The 20,773-nt window shown below is 43.5% G+C and overlaps 1 protein-coding gene across 3 annotated transcripts in view; it reads right to left on the bottom strand.

The window, feature by feature from the left end:
- Positions 1-20,773, bottom strand: part of TIAM1 (TIAM Rac1 associated GEF 1) — a 361,699-nt gene that overhangs the window by 24,386 nt on the left and 316,540 nt on the right. For 2 of the 3 annotated variants that reach the window (XM_079156417.1, XM_079156418.1), the window contains 5 exons: positions 16,900-17,003; positions 6,633-6,812; positions 5,824-5,892; positions 4,796-4,921; positions 1,805-1,913 (listed from right to left, as the gene is read on the bottom strand). In XM_079156417.1, coding sequence (XP_079012543.1) covers positions 1,805-1,913; positions 4,796-4,921; positions 5,824-5,892; positions 6,633-6,812; positions 16,900-17,003 — 588 coding nt within the window. Of the gene's footprint in view, positions 1-1,804; positions 1,914-4,795; positions 4,922-5,823; positions 5,893-6,632; positions 6,813-12,749; positions 14,152-16,899; positions 17,004-20,773 lie in introns of those variants that run through there. The other variant, XM_079156419.1, reaches the window with a different exon arrangement.

The raw sequence follows: 20,773 nt of genomic DNA, 5'->3' as shown, positions 1-20,773 counted from the left end.
AAGGGCAGAATTTAATCTAATTGATTTTAGAAAAGCATTAACTGCTTGAAAGAATGTGATGGGTATATGATTTCCCTATAGAGCAAAGGACTTTCAAATGGCTACTTCGATAATCTGACAACAGTTAGCAATCAATAATAGTTGTAAAAGAAACACACACACAGATCTACATGACCGATGGAGCCTGTGTGGCAAGAGTTAAGATCAGACAGCATGACAAAAAATGTGCTGCAACCCACGTCACTGTCTACCCTCCCTGTGAAAGCTGTCATTACCTGGGGTGGGCTCTTTTCCTATCCAGAGGCCTGGGTTGTATTAATATTTTCTACAATAGGTTTTAGATTAAGTTCAGCTAGTTCTCTTTGGCAACAAACATAAACACAACACACGGAAATTATTTACATATCCAGGGACTGGATTAGCAGATGTTTACTTGGCAGCCACAGCACAATAATAAGGAATAACAGGCTGATTTCCAGAGATTCTTTGAAAATAAACCTCCTCTTGACTCATTGCTTACCAAGGAAATGTTTAATACATTTTGGGTTGTGGGTGTGAATCTTTATTAATATCAATGGAAAATTCATACACATTATATATTATATTGACTTGTGAAAATCTTTTCATTCAGTAGACATGGCATTTTTAAGTGGAGACATAATGACTATATGTTCATGGGGTACAGTGTGATATTTCCATTCATGTACACAATCTGTGATGATCCAGAGTCCTTAGCATATCCATCACCTCAAACATTGATCATTTGTTTCAAAATTCTCTCCTCTGGTTCTTTTGAAGCACATAATATTATTGTTAACCATTTAGTCAGTCTACTGTGCTAGAGAACTCCAGAACTTATTCCTCCTATCTGTGTTTTTTAACCTGTTAACTAACTTCTATTTCCCCACCTCCTTGCCCTTCCCAGGATAGGGACCTCTGCTCTTTATTTCAAGATCAACTTTTTACCATCACCAACCTGTACACACTGACTAGAGAAATAAAACTACTTCCTAAGACTTACAGAATGTTTCATCTCCTCAAAACACTCAAGAAAATCTCCTGAGCAAGGGTGGTAGCTCAGTGTAGGGTGCTTGCCATGTATGCACAAAGCCTTGAATTTGATCCCTAGCACCATAAAAATAAAGGAAGAAGGAAAGAAAAAATATCTTGTCAGTATAAAAACTCTACTTTGTTCCATGCAAAAATAACTGCAACCAGTGGTTCTCATGAACAACCTTGGTGGTGGTGTCAGTAGTTGTTACCACACCCCTAGGGACATAAGCATGCAAAGGGAAGATGAAATTCCACAAAAGGGCATTCGAAGTATAATAGCTCATAACAAAGTTAATGAAAAAGAGGAATAAAGTAGGGGTTTTTAAACTCCCTATATTTTTACATAATTGCAAGATGACCCATTAATCTGATCCAAAAAGGATGAGTCAAAACTTTCATTACAAAAAAATGGATAAAATAGTGAATTCAAGAAAGATAGTGGACTGAGACAGATAATTATTACTCTATATACGTGTATGATTATACGAATGGTATGAATCTACATCACGAACAACCACAGAAATGAAAATGTGTACCCCATTTGTGTAGAGTGAATCAAAATGCAGTCTGTAAATATAAAAATAAAAAAAAAATGCATTTTGATTCTCAGTACCTGCATTTGGGGCTTGTTAGGATATCTACCTGACAGATCAATGACTTAGATTTCTAAAAGCCACCAAGCATGTCAAACAGACAAATGCAGCGTGGCAGCTGAAACACCCGCCCTCCACCCTGTCCTGAGAGGCCTTACCTTTCACCAGGACCTTGGGGACTTTTGTGTGGCTGGCACAGAAGGCACTGTAGAGCTTGAAGCGGTCTGCGTAGTACAGAAAGGATCCCCCGAGAGAGAACAGCACTTTCTGGATTTAACGAGAAAAGGAGCACCTGGTTCACTTTCCTCTTCGATTAGACCCACTGACAGGATGCAGCAGAAGCGCAGAGCTGCCCCGCCCTCCCCAAATCAGCAACACCCCCCCACCTCCAGCGACAGCTCTCTTTGCTCACAGTTGGCCTAATACTGACTGTAAGGAAGAAGGGGTGAGTGGGCTCACAAATGTGTGCAAGAAGTGTTGGGTTCCATCTTCTCCATATTTGCAGTGGAGATGTCCCTGGTTTTCCAGGGCTGTGTCTTTTAATGGCCTATCTAGGATGTTTGGATATTAAGGCAAAAACAATTACATAAAGATATATATAAATGAATGATGTTTGGAAAAGGCAGAAATCTGAATTCTCTTAAGAGCTTCTGTTGGGAGACAGAAGTGACGAATCAAGGTAGGAAAGGGTCACCGCTCCCAGGGCAGGAAACACATTTCCCTGATCACTGTCTACCCACTCTCCAAAACTGCTCTCTCTTCCGGCAGGGAGCAGGTAAAAACATAAGGAATCTAAGCAAGAAGCTGGCTCCACTTTGAAAAGAGGTGTCATCTCCTCAGCCTGCACACATCCCTGCAGGATGGAGAGTCCTGACAACCTTCCCTGTTGGGACTTGAATAGGCCTGAGGTGGGATTTTTTTTATCACACACATTTCAAATAAATGAATAAATGAGTCACAGAAAAATATCCTCTGTGTTTCACACTGATCTCATCTTATTCAGAGAGAGGATTTGTTCCTTTAGGATTAGAATTAAAAGTTCAGTTCCAAGCAAAAGATAAGGGTTTTGAAAATGAGTGATAAACTGGGCTCTGATATACACTTTATCTAATGCACAATGCAGAGAGGGTTTTGATAGTCTATGGACAAAAAATAAAGTTTATTTTAGACCATGCATGATGAGCACAGTTGGTAATCAAAGGCCTAAATTTTCTTCCAACATGTTCTACTTTTCTTCCTTTACTTTTGGAGCCCTTGAGCTTAGAGCGCCAGCAGGAGCCACCTGACTCCCAAGTTTTCCTCCCAGCCAGCCAAAAGAATTAAATAAGACAGGCTGTGGGAAAAAATGCTCTCCATGCAATGTCTCCCCTTAGCCACACTGAAGCCCTTTGTTTAACTTAATAGCTACAAAGCGCTGACGATACAGTAACCACAGATACAACAGTAAGGTATCCTTTTATCCTTCTGGTCTTAAAAAATTGAACTCAGTATCACAAAGCTACAGGGAAGGTCAGTAAAGCAGAAGAAAGAGTGAGGTGTAGTTTCTCTTGTGCTGGGCTATCTCATATGTGGGGTACGGGTGCAGAGTCAAGCCCCAGACTCCGGGAGTTGGGTGGGAGCAGGCTTGTGGCCAGCAGCCTACAAACTCGTTTATTGTGGGAACAGCTATACATTTTATAGGTTTCTTGCCCAATCACAATGTGCCATAGGGGATCAGACCTCCAGGTTCCTATATGGGTTCCCTTGGTAACACTGAGTCAATTTGGGGCAGTTGTTTACTTTCCTAGGTGGCCAAAGCAGAACGCTCCTCCCCACAAGTTTTCCTTACACACTTGAGACGTTCACTGCTGCCAGCCAAGAACTAAGAAATATGGAATAAATTTACCCAAATCACAGTGTAAGTATATACGAATATACCACAGGGAATTTCACTTTTATGTGCATATACAAAGTACTAATCAAAAATAAATAAGCAAAAGGAAAATCAGTAGAGGAGGGAGGATGGGGGAAGGGAGGAGGGGAAGGAAAGATGGAGGAAGAGGAATTGAAATCAATTTCTACTCATGCATGATTTTGTCAAAATGAACCCAACTACTGTGTAGAACTATGTTCTAATTTAGAAAAATGCGCAAAAGCTAAGCAGTTAGCAACACTTAAATTCTGTAGCTATTTAGATAAAATAATTTCAAATATTAAAAAAAAATTGATCTCAGGGCACACAAGTGGGAGGTGTGTATACTAGACTGATGCACACTGCAAGCTCCCAAGAGGAAACTTCATCAAACTTATCTGAACCTTCCTTAGAAACAGGAAGCAGAGTATGGTTGCTGTGGGTGGGTGGTAGAAACCACAGGAGCAGGAAGAGACTTTGAGGGATCATGACTATGTCCATGGTCCTGACTGTGTTGATGGTGTCACAGGTGTGTGTGTGTGTGTGTGTGTGTGTGTGAATTGTATCATCAAACTGGATGTTTTAAATATGTGCAGTGCATAACATGTCAAGTACGCCTCAATTCATCTGTTTTTTAAAGTATATGAGGACAACATGGAAGCCAATGTATGCATCGGTAGAGTTTTGTGAACTGAGGTTCAGAACAGGAGACCTCTGCAATAAAGGAGGGCCAGCCAGGGAAGAGGAAATGAGCTCTGAGCATCCTTACTAAGGCACCAATCCTCATTAAGGCTGCCAGGACACTGTGTACTGAAGACCGCCTTCCTCCTGGATAATGACACCCATTTTCATTCAGCAAAGCTTCCCAGAACAGGACAAATTAATGTGTTTACCAGGAGACCAGAGGTGCGATCTTAATTTGCTAACAGCTAATGTTTGAAAGTCTTCCTCATAAACACAAGGCCAAGGTTGATACATCGTCCAAGTAAATATAGCAGCTGAACCAGTGACCGCAAGTAGATGGTATCAGTCTTCCCTCAGCCAGACTCGCAAGATAACCCAGTTCCCCTTCCCACTCCCTCAAGGAATCGTGACGGCCCTGGCCATCCAACAAAGATGGCAACACCATGAGTACCAGAGCTTACCAAAGGGACCTTACAGCCCCTGCAACCAAGGAATCGGGGGTTCAGCCTGATCCCCAGAAAACCCACCCACAGCAACAATGGGCCGCTTTACACAATTCAAGGGTGAGACTGACCTTAAACTGGTCGACTTTCTCAAGCTTTTCCAAATCAGGTACCAGTCTCACTCCATCTTCCAGGGTTTTAAGAAATTCTACTTGAAACTCAACCATTTCGGTTAAATTTCCAAAGAGCACATCAAGCTGAAAAATCAAAAATAAAGAAAGAAAGAAAGAATTTGATCCATCCCATCTTTTGTAAATGTTCATAAACTTCTTTTGTATACTATTATAAAGTTTTCCTAGGGACCCATTAATTAGAATAATGACCCTACTAATTAATACTGGAGTTTTGAGATGAGATTAGATTCCCCAATTTGCCAATTGCTTTCTGGGTTCTTGTCTTCCAAATTTTGAAGAATAAAATCCACAGATGACCCAGAGGGAAGAGTAAAATGCAGTGGGAGGATTTATTTAAGCGAGAAGAGAGAGAACTCCTCTCATGCAGGAGGGGGCCTGATAGCAGAGAAACCCATTTTAGTGTGCTAGCTTAGAAGCTTATATATGTTCTGCACAGAGCATGGAGCAAAATCTATGTTAAACAGGTATTAGAAACAGCGTCAAGATCATCGCTCAAAGTCTATAAAAAACAGGCACTGAAAACATCACCAAGGCTAACTCACCTTTGAGTTTTAATCTTTCCTGTCAACTTCCATCTGAATTCACCCCACCTTCCCATTTTCCCACACCTGGGACCACAGAATTGGCTGAAGGTGTTCCCACAGGTGAGCCTCATGGCCTTTTACAATGGAAATACGCCGTGATAGAATTCACTAATATTTGCACTGGTTAGTCTTGAGGTATGGTTCCTGCATTTGAACAAGACTCACCACTGATATTCTTATTCACTATTATCAGAGACTAGGGCAGCGTCTCACTCTCCAAGGGCAAACCAACGTTAACAGGCAATGTTTGATTCAGCTATTATAACTAAATGAATTCAAAATGCTTTCAGTACTGTGTGGGTTCCCTGTTCCATCCTCTTTACCAGCAAGTCAAACTATAGTGGGACCGCCCCCATCAAGTTAACAGGACTTTCTCCATACCTCATCTTGGGTGAGAAAAGTCTCCTTTTGAAGAGGTTTCAGGTATCTTTCCATGAGACAGTTTAAGTCCTAAAAGTTGAAAGGATACCTAATTAGCACATCTAAAAGTCTGTAAAGAACATAAAGAAGAAAACAGATGATGTTCCAAATGCTAACATGATAGTGATTAAGGTCCACGAACTCAGGCATAAGCCAAGCTCTTCTGCCAAGCATGGCCTCTGTTGCAACTACGTAACTAACGTTGTATCCCAAGAGCAGGCATGAATGACCTGAAGAAATGAGCACGGCTCTGTTCCAATAAAATTTTATTTGCAAAAACAGGCAGCAGGCTGCATTTGGCCAGAGGGTCATAATTTGCTGATTCCTGATTTTATTAAAAATTAAAATACAGATAACTAAAAACAGATCACACTGCTTTCACATGGGAATGCGAAGGAACGTCAGAAAGCGTGAATACAAAGAAAACAGCCCTGAAACCCTTCTAACCAGACTCAAGATAAACTATCAAGATGATGCCCTCAAATTTTTGAAAAACTGAATTCAGTTTTAGTATTAGCTGTGCAATATGTTTAGAAAGGCCAGAAGGATCATGTTCATTAACATACGCTTTCTTGGGTAATCAATTTTATATAAATAAATTGTTGTAAGAATTAATATACTTCCTTAAAACTCAACATTCAGAATAAAGGTCAAATTCCAAAGGAGAGTCCCCAGTGCTCCACAATCCCACAGTTGCACCTCATCCCTAAAGGGCAGTGCAGACACCCCAACACAATTCTCTGAAGAGGAGGAGGGAAGCCGGGACATACTTTCACATAGGTGCGCTCCGTCTCCAAGAGCTCGCAGATCACCTTGCGCAGTTTATCTGCATCTGACAGCTGCCTCATGGTAGCCAGCTGAGGCCCCGTGGTGTCCTGAGGAGATGGGCTGGGGTCAGAGGGGTTCATCTCATGTAAACTGCGGCAAAACGCGGCCACCTGTTCTGTGCTCTTCGGAGCAGAGTGGAGAAAGCAAAGCAGATGCAGTTAGCCTTCATTAGTGAGCCTCGCCCGGCACCTGTCCCTCCTAAAGCAGTGTCTTCCTGGTTAACAAACTGACACATATGAATTACATCTCATTTCCCAAATTGCTCCACATGTACGAGAGCACACTGAACACTGAAATCACCCATAGCAACAAGGGCTAACGTATTTTGGGTGCTCAGGGCATGTCACACCCTGGTCTGATGCACTTAATCTTCTCACCTGATGGGCAAGGGCTATTACCATTCATTCCAATTTAACAGTTGGGAAAAAGATGACCCAGAGAGGTTAAGTAACTCATCTAAGATGACAGCTCGTAAGTGGAAGAGCTGGGATTTGAACCAGTACATCTGTTTTCGAAACCTGCAATGATGTGCAGAGGGTTGAGGCCGGTGCAGTGGCTATGAATTGAATCCAGGGCCTGGGATGCTAGGAAAGTGCTCTACCGCTGAGCCATACCCTCAGCCCGCAGCCTGCAATCTTAACTATTCCACGAGAAGCTGATAAATCAGGAGATGTAGGCTACATACAAGGTTAATTAATTATCAGACTCACTGCACTACACTATCAGTTTACTTTACAGTGTTGGACAACAATTTCTTCCTGTCTCCATTAAAAACTGGCTCTGAGGTGACTCTCTAGATTAAGACAGATTCTCATACATTAAAAAAGAAAAATGTTTCTTTTTCTCTCTAGATTGTCCAAAGGCAGAAAAATACCACCACCCATCAGGCCTCACTGGCAGATCTCAGTCTCCAGCCCCCACCCCCGGAAGGTGGTAATTCAGGTAAAGTCCGTGCAAGATTTCATTATCAATTTGAAGTTTAGGATTCTGAAATTCCAACCTATCTAGTGATACAAAACAATTCTAAGTCTGGGCTGGTGCCAAACCAGTGTGAGCAGCAGATCTCCCCTTTGGAGGGCACTGGGGTCACCTGGGGAACTCTCAGGCAGTCCCAGGCCAGGCGCACCCTCAGAATCATTTCGATCAGAATCTCTGCGGTGAATGCGCAGGTATTGCTCCAGAAGCTATTTTGCAGCACAAAACCTAAGCAATTTGTCCAAATGCACCTCTACAAATGTTGGATGGATGCCTCGTTGAGGGCAGCAGCTACCTCTGTACTTCTCCCCGCTGCTTCTGCTATCTAATTCAACCTGAGGTAGGAAGTACACATTTCCAGCACATACGGGTATAGGTAAGAATTATTCCTTTATCACCCAGGAAGAACATGAGCATCCTCTCCCCAAAACAATGGCTGGTTCCTAGAGCTGAAGGTCAAGGCGGGCAATCTGTGTAGGGCAGGAAAGGAAAGCTAAAGCCATGTGCCTTCCAAGGGCAATTTTTAAACACAGAGGAAGGCAGGTAACAGGAGGGGACCATTCCCTCATTAGCATATGCAAACCAGAATAAAGACAGAACAAGGACAGAGAAAACAGGGCCCAGACAAGGATGTATTAGCAGCAGTGTTCACAGAGAGGTGGAACCAGGACCAGATCCACACAACTACCATTCTCCTTCTCTTATCAGTGCTGCAGCTGATGTGCTGCTCCCCAGTCTTACAAGCCAGAAAGTGTAAGCCACCTGTCAACCACATCACTCAGAATGCTCCATGGAACTGGGTCTGACACTGACTATCCCCACATGAAATCTACCCTCAGGTGACCAGAAAAGTACACCAAAATGGCACGCACTATGCAGTATGTGAACTCTTAAGATATAACACTGTTTAAAAAAAAAAAAAAAAAAAAAAAGACTGTGGTTTTAATCAAGGCTTGTTTCAGGAGAAATAAGCTGCACAGTTTTATTGAGTTATGATAGTATTTTACTAACTCAATGTTAATTAATATGTAGTCAAATAGGACTTTGTCTTAAAAATTAAAAAAATAAGAAATGTGTCCATTTGAACAAAATGATCAAGTGGTTTTCAATGATCCAGGGGTGACTATAATAAGTACCACCACGGTAATGAGGGGAGAAAAAAGGCCCATGGAAATGAAAGTCCCATGGACAGGGGTGATCACAGTTGACAACCCAATGCCCCGTCTGACCCAATCCTCCTCCGCTGCTTTGATTTGGTACCCAGCAGAGAAACCAGGAACAACCAACATACAACTGGTACCTTGCTCACACATGCTTTTCCAAACAGTCCCTCTAATGGCAGCTGTCTGTCCTTCACATAAATCACTAAACTACTCCCCATGAGAAACACATCCACCACTGCAGTCCCATTAGCAGAAGAACACTTTCTTGCTCTCCTACCACTTAGATTATCTCCATGAAATCGGTGTTTCTGTATCTTATATGAAGTATCTCCCTCAACTTCACAAAAGGCAGAAGTTATAAACAAGGGCTCTGATACGTGTTGAGGGCAGGAAATTCCCAAAAACACTTCCCTCTGTGCCTCCAGGAGCTCACATGGTCACCAGCCCGAACTCCCAAATTCCTGACAGCCTGTTGTCCTATCAGCTCTGGCTGCTTATGGGTGCTGCTTGCTTGCAAAAGTTAAAGACAGATGAGGATACCCACATTCTTCCAACTACCCCCACCGGGCTATCACAGAAGGGGAAGTGAAACCTTGTTGACACTCCAAAGGATCTTAACTTGCTGTAATCTCATCATAAGGACAGAGAACACACTGGCTGCAGCCATGACAGACCCTCCTATGCATAAATTAGGGAAGAAAAGAGGCAGCATCCTGATTCCTGAACACCTCCCTCTCCACGAAACGCTTTGATGACAGCACGTGACACACCCCCTCACCACCCTTCTAGAAAAAACCCAGACCCCAGAGCTGTGTGGGGAGAAGGTGGTTTAGACGGTGAGCTCACCTGCTCCACTCACTGGCCACAGAATAAAATTTCCTGTCTGCTCTCAGAACTGGGTGATTATTTGTTAACAGCCCAGGGTCGGAAAAAGAACCTACAGATTGGGTAACGGCACACCAATGATTCCTGATCATCCTCAACCTTAGCTGAGATGCAAAGATGACAGAAGGTACAGGTTGGGGTTTCTGGGTTTTTGTTTCCTCTCTTGCACCTTAAAAACTGAGATTTCCATTTTCAAGAGCACGAGCAGGGCAGCTGACTTGTCCTGGGCCATGTCCACCCTCCAGGGTGGGGTGTCCTTAGTTTAAGCAGAGTTGAGGCTGGTGGGATGTGGATCAGAGCTCCAGGCACTAAACCCAGCAGTCTCCCACCTCACTGTGCCCCCAAACGGCCTGGCTACTCATCTCTCTCCTGCCACACCCTCCCATGTCCTAGATTACCTTAGGACAGACAGCAGCCCTTCTTTATCTGCAGTGTCCCTTCCTACGGTTTCAGGAACCCGCACTCTGAAAACATTCATATCTGTCTTGAGTCTATCAGGAGGGGGAAGCCACGTTCACATAACTTTTATTACAGTATATCACAATTACATCTTATATGTTATGATTGTTTTAATTTATTAATATTTGTTGTTAATCTCTTACTGCACCTAGTTTATAAATTAAGCTTTACCACAGATACGTATGTGTTGGAACAACATAGCATACAGGGGTTTGGTACTGTGTACTGGGGGTCTTAGAATGAGTTCCCCACAAGTAAGGGGAGACTGCTGCACCTTTAGCATCCAGGGGACACCTAAGAACCCCCAGGGTCCTCTTCCGAGTTCCGTCTCAAGTATCCTGCCTCATTAGACACACCGCTAACCCTCTGAGAGATTTAGCTGGGTGGTCTCAAGCTGTGCAGGGCCAAAGCCATTTCCCCACTGGAAACTGCTCACTAAGGTACAAACTTTCATGTAGAGCCCAAGGAACTGAGTCCAAATAAATGTAACATTTACTATAATTATGTTTGATTGAATAAAGAATAAAAAGTACCATAGAATTATATGTTATAATACATATAAATATTAAGGAATCTCATTTATTTATTTATTTATTTATATTTGGTGCCAGGGATTAAACTCAGGGGTGCTTAACCACTGAGCCACATCTCCTTGAGACAGGAGATGTGGCTACCTACCTTCCAGAGGCTGGCTTTGAACTTTTGATTCTCCTGCCTCAGCCTCTGAAAATGCTGGGATTTTAGGCGCGCACCACCGCACTGGGTTTTCAGGGTTTTATTTACAAGATTCTTAAATTTCTGCTTGGAAAGAATTAGTGGGAAAGGATATCATAAAGTTTGAGAACTGTGTTTTATTAAAATGTTACCCCATAAATATCCTTGGAAGGAAGTGTGAAATGCAGGACTTCTTTGGAATAGCTCAGAGCTAGAGATTTTATATATCGTGGCCCCACTTTTAAATCTCCTGCCCATTCCCATTGCTGTGGCCAAACTTCTAATTTAGGTCAAAACCCATCAGGACTTTCTTGATGTAGCTCAGCCAGGATGAGGCCTGGAGTGGGAGCCGTGCGCAGCCCTGCCCCACGGCTGCGGGTTAGGTGGCGACCCCGTCACTCACATGCCAAGCACCAGAGCCACAAGCACCAAGAACGGCGGTCTCAGCGAGTCCCAGACATGCTCCACAAGCCAGGCCTCCTGGCTCCGAGGCAAGAACTGGCAAGAGGAAGACGGGCCAGGTGCCTCACTGTCTCAGGAAAGCACAAGCCACTCTCCCCTCGAGGACTGTCATCAGTCACCCTGGAAACCGAAGAGCACTGCAGGCACTTGCGAGTCTAAAACTGCTGCAGGGTGGCTGAGCTACTCCACCGTCAGGACTAAGATCACCCAGCCCACAGAGAGCCAGCACAATGGCAGGAGGAAACCGGCTACTTTACTGAGGCCAGCAAGAAGCTCAGTGTTTATAATATCTCTTTCCTCCTGTGGAAGATGAAAAGAAAATACAAAAAGGGTGGGGGCTGGTGGCAGACTCTTCAGGACACTGTCAGCCCGAGAGACCCAGCGTTCCAGCGTCCGTTATGCAACCACCAAAGCAGTTTCTGCTTCCAGATGAACTGAGTTCTAAAAGTGTTCTTTGGCCGATTTAACACATCCCACAGATTTAAAAGGGGCAAGAGTGGCCTAAAATCTTATAGCCTTTATTTAAGCAGTTTTTTGGGGACAAACACCAAAGCACTATCCTCCATAATTTTGGAGCCCGTGATATATCCAGTGGCAGTTCCTATAGTGCTCTATCACCTTTTTGATCTCTTTGAACAAACTTCAAAGAAGAAACATCCACCAAGGACAAAGACTTATTTGGGCAAGTCAGGTACACGCATCAAAGTTAATTTCATTAAATGACACAAAGTCTAATACTCAATAGACAGATGTTAACAACAAGCTATTAAAAGGTCTAATTTGGTCTTGTTAAACTATTCCTTGCCATAAACCACTACATTTTCTATTAGAGGTAGAATTTACTGTAGGAAGTGATCTTGAAGCAGGCCAGTTAATGTTAGACTGTGAACACATTCCTTGAGCCAATCTTTCTCTATCCACTTCCTTCTCAAGTCAGCAGAAATAAAGCCCAAAACACCTAAAGCTTTATAGAAGGAGGCAAGCTGAACACCCTTCCAAGCTGCTTGCTGATCACTCAGCCTTCCCAGTTTCCCGTCTGAGGTCAGGATGGGGGAGAATCTATGCATTGAACACAAAACACACTTAAAATCTCAACAACCGACAGAACAGGAAACTTCCAGTGACAACTAGTAAAATAATAACAATTTAAAAAGCAGCCTGTATCTTTCTGCGCTTTAATTATGAAAGAACAGATAAATGCAAATTCAACTTCATGTCAACCGCTAACCCACCACCCACCGTTCCCAAACTGCTACACTGTATCTTCTTTGTCAACAGGAGGGTCCACAGAGCAAAAGGATCAAACACTGGGAAATGGGATTTTTGGATTGGAAAACAAATCTGCAGGACAGTCGTACCTTAAACAAGGCTAGAAAGAACTGAAACAGCAAACACGCTCACCAGACGGAGTGTCCGATACATGGAGTCACCAGACTTGTCACTGTTGTCAATCCTGGGCTTGCGCTTTACTTTCCACAGAGCGGACAGCATCAGGGATGTATTCTCATGGTAATTAACTCGACCACCCCGTGTGTTCAGCACGGAAACAGAAGTTTCTTAAAATACACGGAGAGCACCGAATGCATTAAAGCTCCACAGACAGCATCCTCTCAAGAGGCTATCCCGGGCTGGTTCTGCCGTGAAAACCTGCGGCCACATCCCAGTGCAGAAAGGACGGGGACAACAACCCCCACACGGCACCTGCTCCCCGTCCTGCCTTCTGGGAGGCTGTCAAAGGCTTACCGGTGCCCAAGAAGTCTTGCTTTGATTTTTACTGGCGAAACAACAAAGGTCCAGATAGGGGTAGCCAAAACAGACGTGTGAACAAAGCACAGAAGTCTCCCCAGGATGCAAGTGCCTCTACCCTGCAGCCGGAGATGAGCTGATTGGCCAGCACCCGGCACTGCACGACAATATTAAACCTGCCCAGCTCAGACCTGGTCAGGCGCAGGCAGGACACTGGAAACGTCTTTCCTTAACAGTGGAGCTTCACAGTTGATGCTAACGCCTGGTTGCAAAAGCAGACGTTTCAGAGATGAGAGCAATGTGGATTAAGAAGAAAAAGGAAGTCATTCTGAATGGAAATGTCCTGAAAACAATTCCAATGCATTTCCTACATGGAGAGCAAAGTCACAGCTGCTGGGGCCTGGAACGCGTGACACAGGACTCCCTGGACCTGAGCTGAGGACCTCTCAGTTCCGGAAAGGTGGGATGGGACAACAGGCCACCAGTGGCCAGTGGCTTTGGAGGCTGCCACCCAAGGTCACTAGAGGAAGGGGGTGGCTCACATAGAGAAAGGCCTCGAGACTGTCCTGCCTCATGACAGCCCCGCCCTCAGCCTGTGCAGTGACATTCCAGTGCCACCACCTCTGGACAACAAGCACACAATGATCTACTTGCTCAACTCCAAAAGGTCACGTGCAGCAAAAACTGCTATTCCAGAAACTTGAGAAATATGCAGAACTCCAACACACTTTCTCTTTATCCTGCCTGAGACTGAAAAACGGCCCATTGACAAGAAAAGCAAAAATACGAAACCGCCACCAAGTCAAATGCCTCACATGTTCAGCCAGGATAAAAACTGATTACTTGTTCCTATTTATTTGATTATATCTCTGCACCCAACAAATGCAGAATACGACTTAAAAACGAATGTTCAGTCTATTCTCAGAAAAGAAAATCACGTGCTGATATAGGACATGACACAAAAACATTTAACCTTAAACAAGAGACTTAGGACCTCTGCTTGCTCTAACTTTAAGTCATGAAAAAGATATCTGTAAATATGAAGTGGTTCATGGCTATGTATGCAACAAACTTCCAGCACCACTAATACATTAATCCCTTCTTTAATGAAGCCTGGTATTCAACACCAGACCTTCATAAACAGACCAGAAGGTAGTTTCAGCCACTGATAAAACAAGGTCTGGAGTCACACTGGGCCTGTATCCTGTTTTGCCAACAGAAAGCTGTGGGACTTTCGACAAGTCCTTTAACCTCTCTGCTCTAGTATTCTCTGCAAAACAGGAAAAACAGAGGATCACTCGCAGGTGTTGAGATGATGAGTTAACATGGAATAGACTCTCATATATACAAAACGTTAAATTAGCAGGACTTCTCATTTACAATTAATAATATGCAGGACAACCTGGGTACCAAGAGCTGCTGGTACAGTACAAAGGTTTTGCTTTCAAATATTCTAAATGAGACTCAAAAAACTATTTTAGTTAACAACTTGGTTTTCATGACAAAGTATTTCAAATAAAGAAGATGAAATCCAAATCAAACCAAAACCAGGGCCATTTCTGGGTACAGCATTGCAGAACGCTCCCAGGTCCAACCTAGCAGAGGAATGTGAAGAGGCAGTTTCAAAACGTCCAGGCTACCCCGCAAACTTGTTGCCAATGGTTTTGAGGAAATTTTTTTTTTTTCAGAAAGCTCACTGCGAGATTTCAATAGAGAAACCTGGGAACATCCCCATCCCTGCGTTGGACCCTCGGTTCCAGGTGAGTCCCAGGGCCTGCTCCCCGGAGGGAACATGCAGTCAGAGCCACACTGTGCCAGGCTTCAAAGCCTGGAGCCTCTTCCTTCCTCTCTACTGCTAGAAGTTTCTATTACAGAAGACTGTTTGGGACTTCATGACTCACTATATTTAAAATGGAAACAATCTCTCTCAAAATCCACAGGGGAATGAGAACATTGAGCTGTTACAGTGAGGTAAAAATGATCCAAGTTAAAAAGTACTCAGGAATAAATATTTAAGGAAAAGAGGTGTTTTCCTAAGTGCAATTAGAAATTGAAAGTAGCATATTTAGGGCTGGGGGGGGGTATAGCTCAGTTTTAGAATGCTTGTCTAGCAAGCATGAAGCCAAAAAAAAAAAAAAAAAAAAAAAATATATATATATATATATATATATATCTTTACATAATATTTTTTTTTAGTTCCTCTAATAAAATAATGCAATACCCTTCTATCACTATACAAACATCTGTCTCTCTTAGGACAACTGGATCCTTCCATACCACCTCCCCAAAAGTGTTTAAAATGAATTAAATTTAAAAATTAAATAAATTAACTGAACTTAAGAGTCACATAAATAAGTTACTTCAGCGGTTTTGTTTTCTGGCTGTAAATGAAATGTGGATCTCCACTAATCTGCTTTTTAATTGATAACCAAAAACATTATGACTTTTAGTCCATAAATATTAAACAGTACATTTAAATATTTGATTTTATATTATGTTCAACTTAAAAAAAAATCCAGAATAACAATCCTAGGTTGGTGAAAGGGAAATAAAAATGGGTACAAGAGATATTGAAGACAGTCAAAAAAGTCATATAAATACAGAGGGAGACAAAACAGGAAATGGAGGTTTTAAAAATAGCTCATATTTGAATAGCATATTTCCATGATCAATGATGTGCTTTCCCATAGCTAGAATATTTGGCCCACTCAATAATCCAATTGTGGGGTGAAAGCAAGAACCACCCTGATTCTGCAGATAAGAAACAAATTGTAATTTAAATGGATGTCATTTATTCAGGTTAAGTGGCTGATAAGTGTCATGCAGAAGAATGAGAAACTGGTAGAGTCATCTGCATAAACACAACAAGAACATTATTAAAACCATGCACATTGCTTTTCGGTGGTGGCATGGAGGGGGGATGCTTTGGGCATAGGTAACGAGTTGTTTTTTTTAACAGTAGTGTAAACCTACATTTAATGCAACTACAAATGATGAAATTAGAGCAACACCAGTCTAAAAATTCTTCGATAAGCATCTATCTGCAAAATTAGGAATTGCCCTGAAGGAGACACAAATCTCACTATAATTCTATCATTCTTAGTACATCATTCATTCTGTAGATTTTCTCACTGGCAAAGTGGATCTGCTGAAACCTCAAAGGACTGCTGAAAAGGGAAAACAAGATACTAGACACGAATACTCTTTAAATACTGCGGTTTTTAAATTGGGTTGTTTTGGAAACTGTGAAGCAAAGAGACAATTTCTTGGTGCAGCAGAACGTGCAAGATACTTCTTGCAACTATCAGAAGAAAAACTTTTCCTCACAGATCTCCACCAAAGAACAATCTCTTTAATTTTTTGTGTTTTAAAGTTTGTTTCTCTTTAATGAAAAGATGTGCAGTTTTAACAAGCGATAAACGCAGATCATTCAAAAGAAGCTTGTTATAGGAACCCAAAGCAGCAGGACAGCAGAGCTGGCTGGGTCATACACATGGGAGATGCTCTTACATCCTACACAGAGGAAGATGTAAGAAGGAACCCAGATGGAACTGCAGCCTTACCTGGGAGCACCAGCAGTGTCAGAAATTAAAGGAAAAGGCCTTCATTTCATACAAGTGATTTCCGCCCTGTATCCCCAAGGCTGTAAGTTGGATTTCGTATCCTGCTATTTAGCAACATCTCAGAAGCAGAAACACTTCGTCCCACGGAGAGGCCACTGAACCACACACAGCCGCAGAGGCGGCGTGTCAGCTGTGACTCTTCAGTGGTTCGAGATGTGGATGTGCAAATGAAAATCTCTCACCTTGCTGCTGTGATCAGTCTCATCAGAGGATTCCAAGTCCGGCCCTTCGGTCTCTTCTGGAGCGGTCTCGGCACTACTGCTCTGCTCGCTGCAGAGGCTGTGCCCTGTTGGGTGAAATCAGGAGAAAATGTGGGTCGATACGTATGGCACTTGCTAATGGCCACCCCTGTGTGATGGCAAAGGGAGCCAAGCCTGTGAGGGGACACCGTTAGACATCCAAGTATAAGCCACGATCTTGGCTCAGTAAACGGTAGATGGATAACTGCTACTACTATTTCATATAACATTTGTATAATTATTCTGTATATTTGATGATACAGAACTGTTGCTATGGAGTGAATATTTGTGCCCCTCCAATATCATTCTGAAGCCCCAACCCCCAATGCCATTGTGATGGTACTTGGGGAATTGGGTTTTAGGGAAGAAATGAGGTTCAGATTAGATTACAAGGAATGGAGTCCCCATGGGGGGGTTAGTCCTTACAGAAGAGGAAAATGGAATGGGCCATCATCCAGAAGGAGGGACTTCCCAGTCTTCAACCTGTGAGGAATGAGTGACTTGTTTGGCCACTCAGCCTATGGTATTATACAGCAGAGCGAACTAAGACAGTAACTTACATGATTTATAAGAATATGCATTTATTTATTTTAAATTGATTTAGATTCCATAAATTAATTGATAAATTAGCTCATTAATTGCTAAAATAATCAAATAAACCATACCAAAAGACAGCACCATCAAAAATGACTGTCCTGTATCCATTACCTGAAAGGCCCTGCACTGCCTGCCTTTGCCAAGTCTGGAAATTGTAAACATAACACCCACCCGCCCACCATCTTCTGTGTACAAGTGCAGGAGACTTTGTTCCTTTCCTATTTACTGAGTTTCTACTACAGGGTTGCTGCAGTGGTTTCCTGCACCGGGAACAGAATATAAGTCACTTTCCTCTGAAGGGTTTCTCAAGTTTACAAAGCCTCTGGATTTCCTGGTGATCATGTTAAATGCAGGTTATTCAAAAGTTATGGGTTCAGGCCTAAGATTTCTCATTTCTTCCATGTTCTGAATGATACTAACCAAGACCACAGGACCACAGGACACCTGGAGTAGGATGAACATTCAAATTTCTAGAGGAATCTGAAAACACAGTGATATGAGGACCACTATCTTAGAACACGAGAGGCCCTGGACCAGAGACCAAAGCACTCCAGGTAAGAGAGAAGGAACGAGAGGAAACGGGATAGCCCAGCCTCCTCTGATGCTCTGGATCTATGTGCTATGGTTTGGATGTGGTCAGACCATCGCCTTCATCCCCCCCTTCCCCCACCCCTCGGCAAAGGTTCACGTTAGAAGCCTGGTCCTCAGAGGGGCAGTGCTAATGGAGCAGAACCTTTAAGAGGTGAGGCCCATTACACGGAGATGAGGTCACTGGGGGCACTGTCCTAGGCAGAATTAATGCTGCTCTCTAGGAGTGAACTAGTTCTTGCAAGAGCGAGTTGTTCTAAGAAGAGCGAGCCTGGTCCCTGGATCTCTCTGGCTTCCTGTCTCACTATATCATCTTTTCTTACACATGCTCCTGCCATTGTGAAGCCATTTGCCATGAGACCCTCATTAGAGGCTGAAGAGATGAGGCTGCCTGATCTTGAACTTTCAGCCTCTAAAACTGGGAGCTAAACAAACCTCTTTATTAATTACAAAGCCTTAGGCATTTTGTTATAGTTACAGAAAATGGATTAATAGGGTATGCAAAGTGGCTGCCTTACTCCAATGACACCATTAGAGCCATAGTTATGTGGCATCATTTCTATTAAAATTCCAAGCTGGCCAGGAAAGTTATGGAGGTAGTAGACCTCCGAGCTAACCTTGAACCAAACCCATGTCCTGTGGACCCCTTCCCCTTCTCTGAAATGAAGCACCAATCAGAGCGTGCACCTTCTGTGGTTAACGAGGTTTCTATCTCCTGGCCTCTTGCTCTGTGTTTGAGTTTTCTGGCATTTCTTTTCATTGCTTACTCAATCTACAATAGGAGGTAGTGGTCAAGAAACAGGATCAGCTAACTTGGCAGACATCCTCCATGTTACTTCATCATCCCCATCAGAAACAAAAGTGATAGAATACTTTGTATGGGAGCAATGACCTGGGTGTTGGAACCAGAAAGAAGAGCAGGTTGACCCTTGATGTGGAAGAGCTGAGCAGCTCATTCAGGGTCACAGTTAACAGAGCTCAGCTTTCTAACTGCAGGAAACACAGCACACAGAGCAAGCCAGGCTGCTCGGGGGATGGACTCCTTAGTCTCACCATAGTCTGCAGAATGGTCATCTCCAGAGTTGTTCAGCTCATGGACTGTGCAGCCAACTGCTATGACCTCACAGACCCCTGCTGCTTAATACTAATGCCATGGGCACAGAGGATGCTCAGCTCATCATCTAATAACACTGTGGGCCAGGCATCCTGAAAAACACATAAAACTACTTCTGCAAAGTATTTAGAAATGTTAAATGAAAGATAACAAATATGCTTTTTAAACATGAAGACAAGTTCTAAGAAATCCCTGGAGCCTCAAGTGAAGAAGGTAAGTAGCCACAGAAGCTGGAGGAAGTGCTGGGCCAGGCCCATGCCCTGGAAGCCCTGACATGTCCACCCAGCCCAAGCCCTAGAGCAATGTTTCCCAGAGGGCAGGAACCTATTGGTGTCAGTAGAGAGACTTCTTCTGGGATAGAACTGGGTACTTGGCAGGTGCACCCGGCACTAGGATCCCTGGCTTCTGGTCACTCGACACCATTAGGACTCCCCAGTTGGAGGTCAGTGACAAATGCACCCATGTACTTTGTAACAGGAGCAACCCTTGGCTTAAGCCCTACAACCCTGGAGCCTTGGATTTTAACTTTAAGCATGAGACAGAACACAGGTCTCAGGTCAGTACTTCCTGGGGAGTTAGAACTCAATCTTCCACATTCCCAGGGTATCCTTGGAGGGTGCTTTAAATTGGCTCTTGAATTCTTTCCCAAAGGCCCATGTAAAGTGCAGGCTCCTTCCCAAGCAAGGCGTGACTGGGAGATGATAAAACCTTTGAGAGGTGCACTCTGGTGAGAGAACTTCAGGTCACCAGGTGTGCACCCTGGAAGGCGACTGTGGAACCCTCCTTCTTCTCCTTTGCCTCCTGACCAGGAGGTGGGTGGTCTTACTCCATCAGGTCATGGAGAGTGAAGCTTTTCAGACCGTGAGGCGCTGACTCTCCACAGGCCCTAAAACCACTGGGCCAATAGATCACGGACAGACACCTCTGAAACTGTGAGTCAAAACAAACCTTTTTCCTTCATCAGTGGATAGTCTCGCGTATGTGTCACAGCCGTGGAGCGCTAAGGCATTACACCCCTCACTCTAAAAAGATGTAAAATGAAAGCAGTACTGACAAAAGCAAAAGAGAAAAGAAGCTTCTCTAACTCTGCCTACACTCCAGGTGAGAGATTAGCAGGGGAGTGGGCAGGTTTCTTCCCTGAGATATGACCACAGACCTGGCCTCAGGAGTATCTGGAGCTCCAATTTACACAATGTGCTGCATCTTGGAACCCCAAGATGAAAAACCACCTTAAAGTCCTTCTGGGTTTGCATTCAGGGGACCTGGCAGAAGCAACAACCCCGATCTACTCTGGAAGGCTCCGCTCTCCACGAGGTCATCACAGGTGCCCAGAGAGAAAGGTTGATCAAGCAGGAGTCTTAACCCAGTGTGACAAATCACAGCAGGAACAACCCTGTGAGCCAGACGGAGGCACAGACACAAAGAGCACCGGAAGCCGACCCCAAGGACGACACCACAGGTATGAGATGTAGGATGTCAAATAAGTAGGCCAAAATCATTAAAAAAACAACACGAGGC

The sequence above is a fragment of the Sciurus vulgaris genome, assembly GCF_902686455.1.
Source record: "Sciurus vulgaris genome assembly, chromosome: 10".
NCBI classification, from domain to species: domain Eukaryota; kingdom Metazoa; phylum Chordata; class Mammalia; order Rodentia; family Sciuridae; genus Sciurus; species Sciurus vulgaris.
Note: the sequence above shows the minus strand (reverse complement) of the source record. Positions and strands in the feature narration are given on the sequence as shown.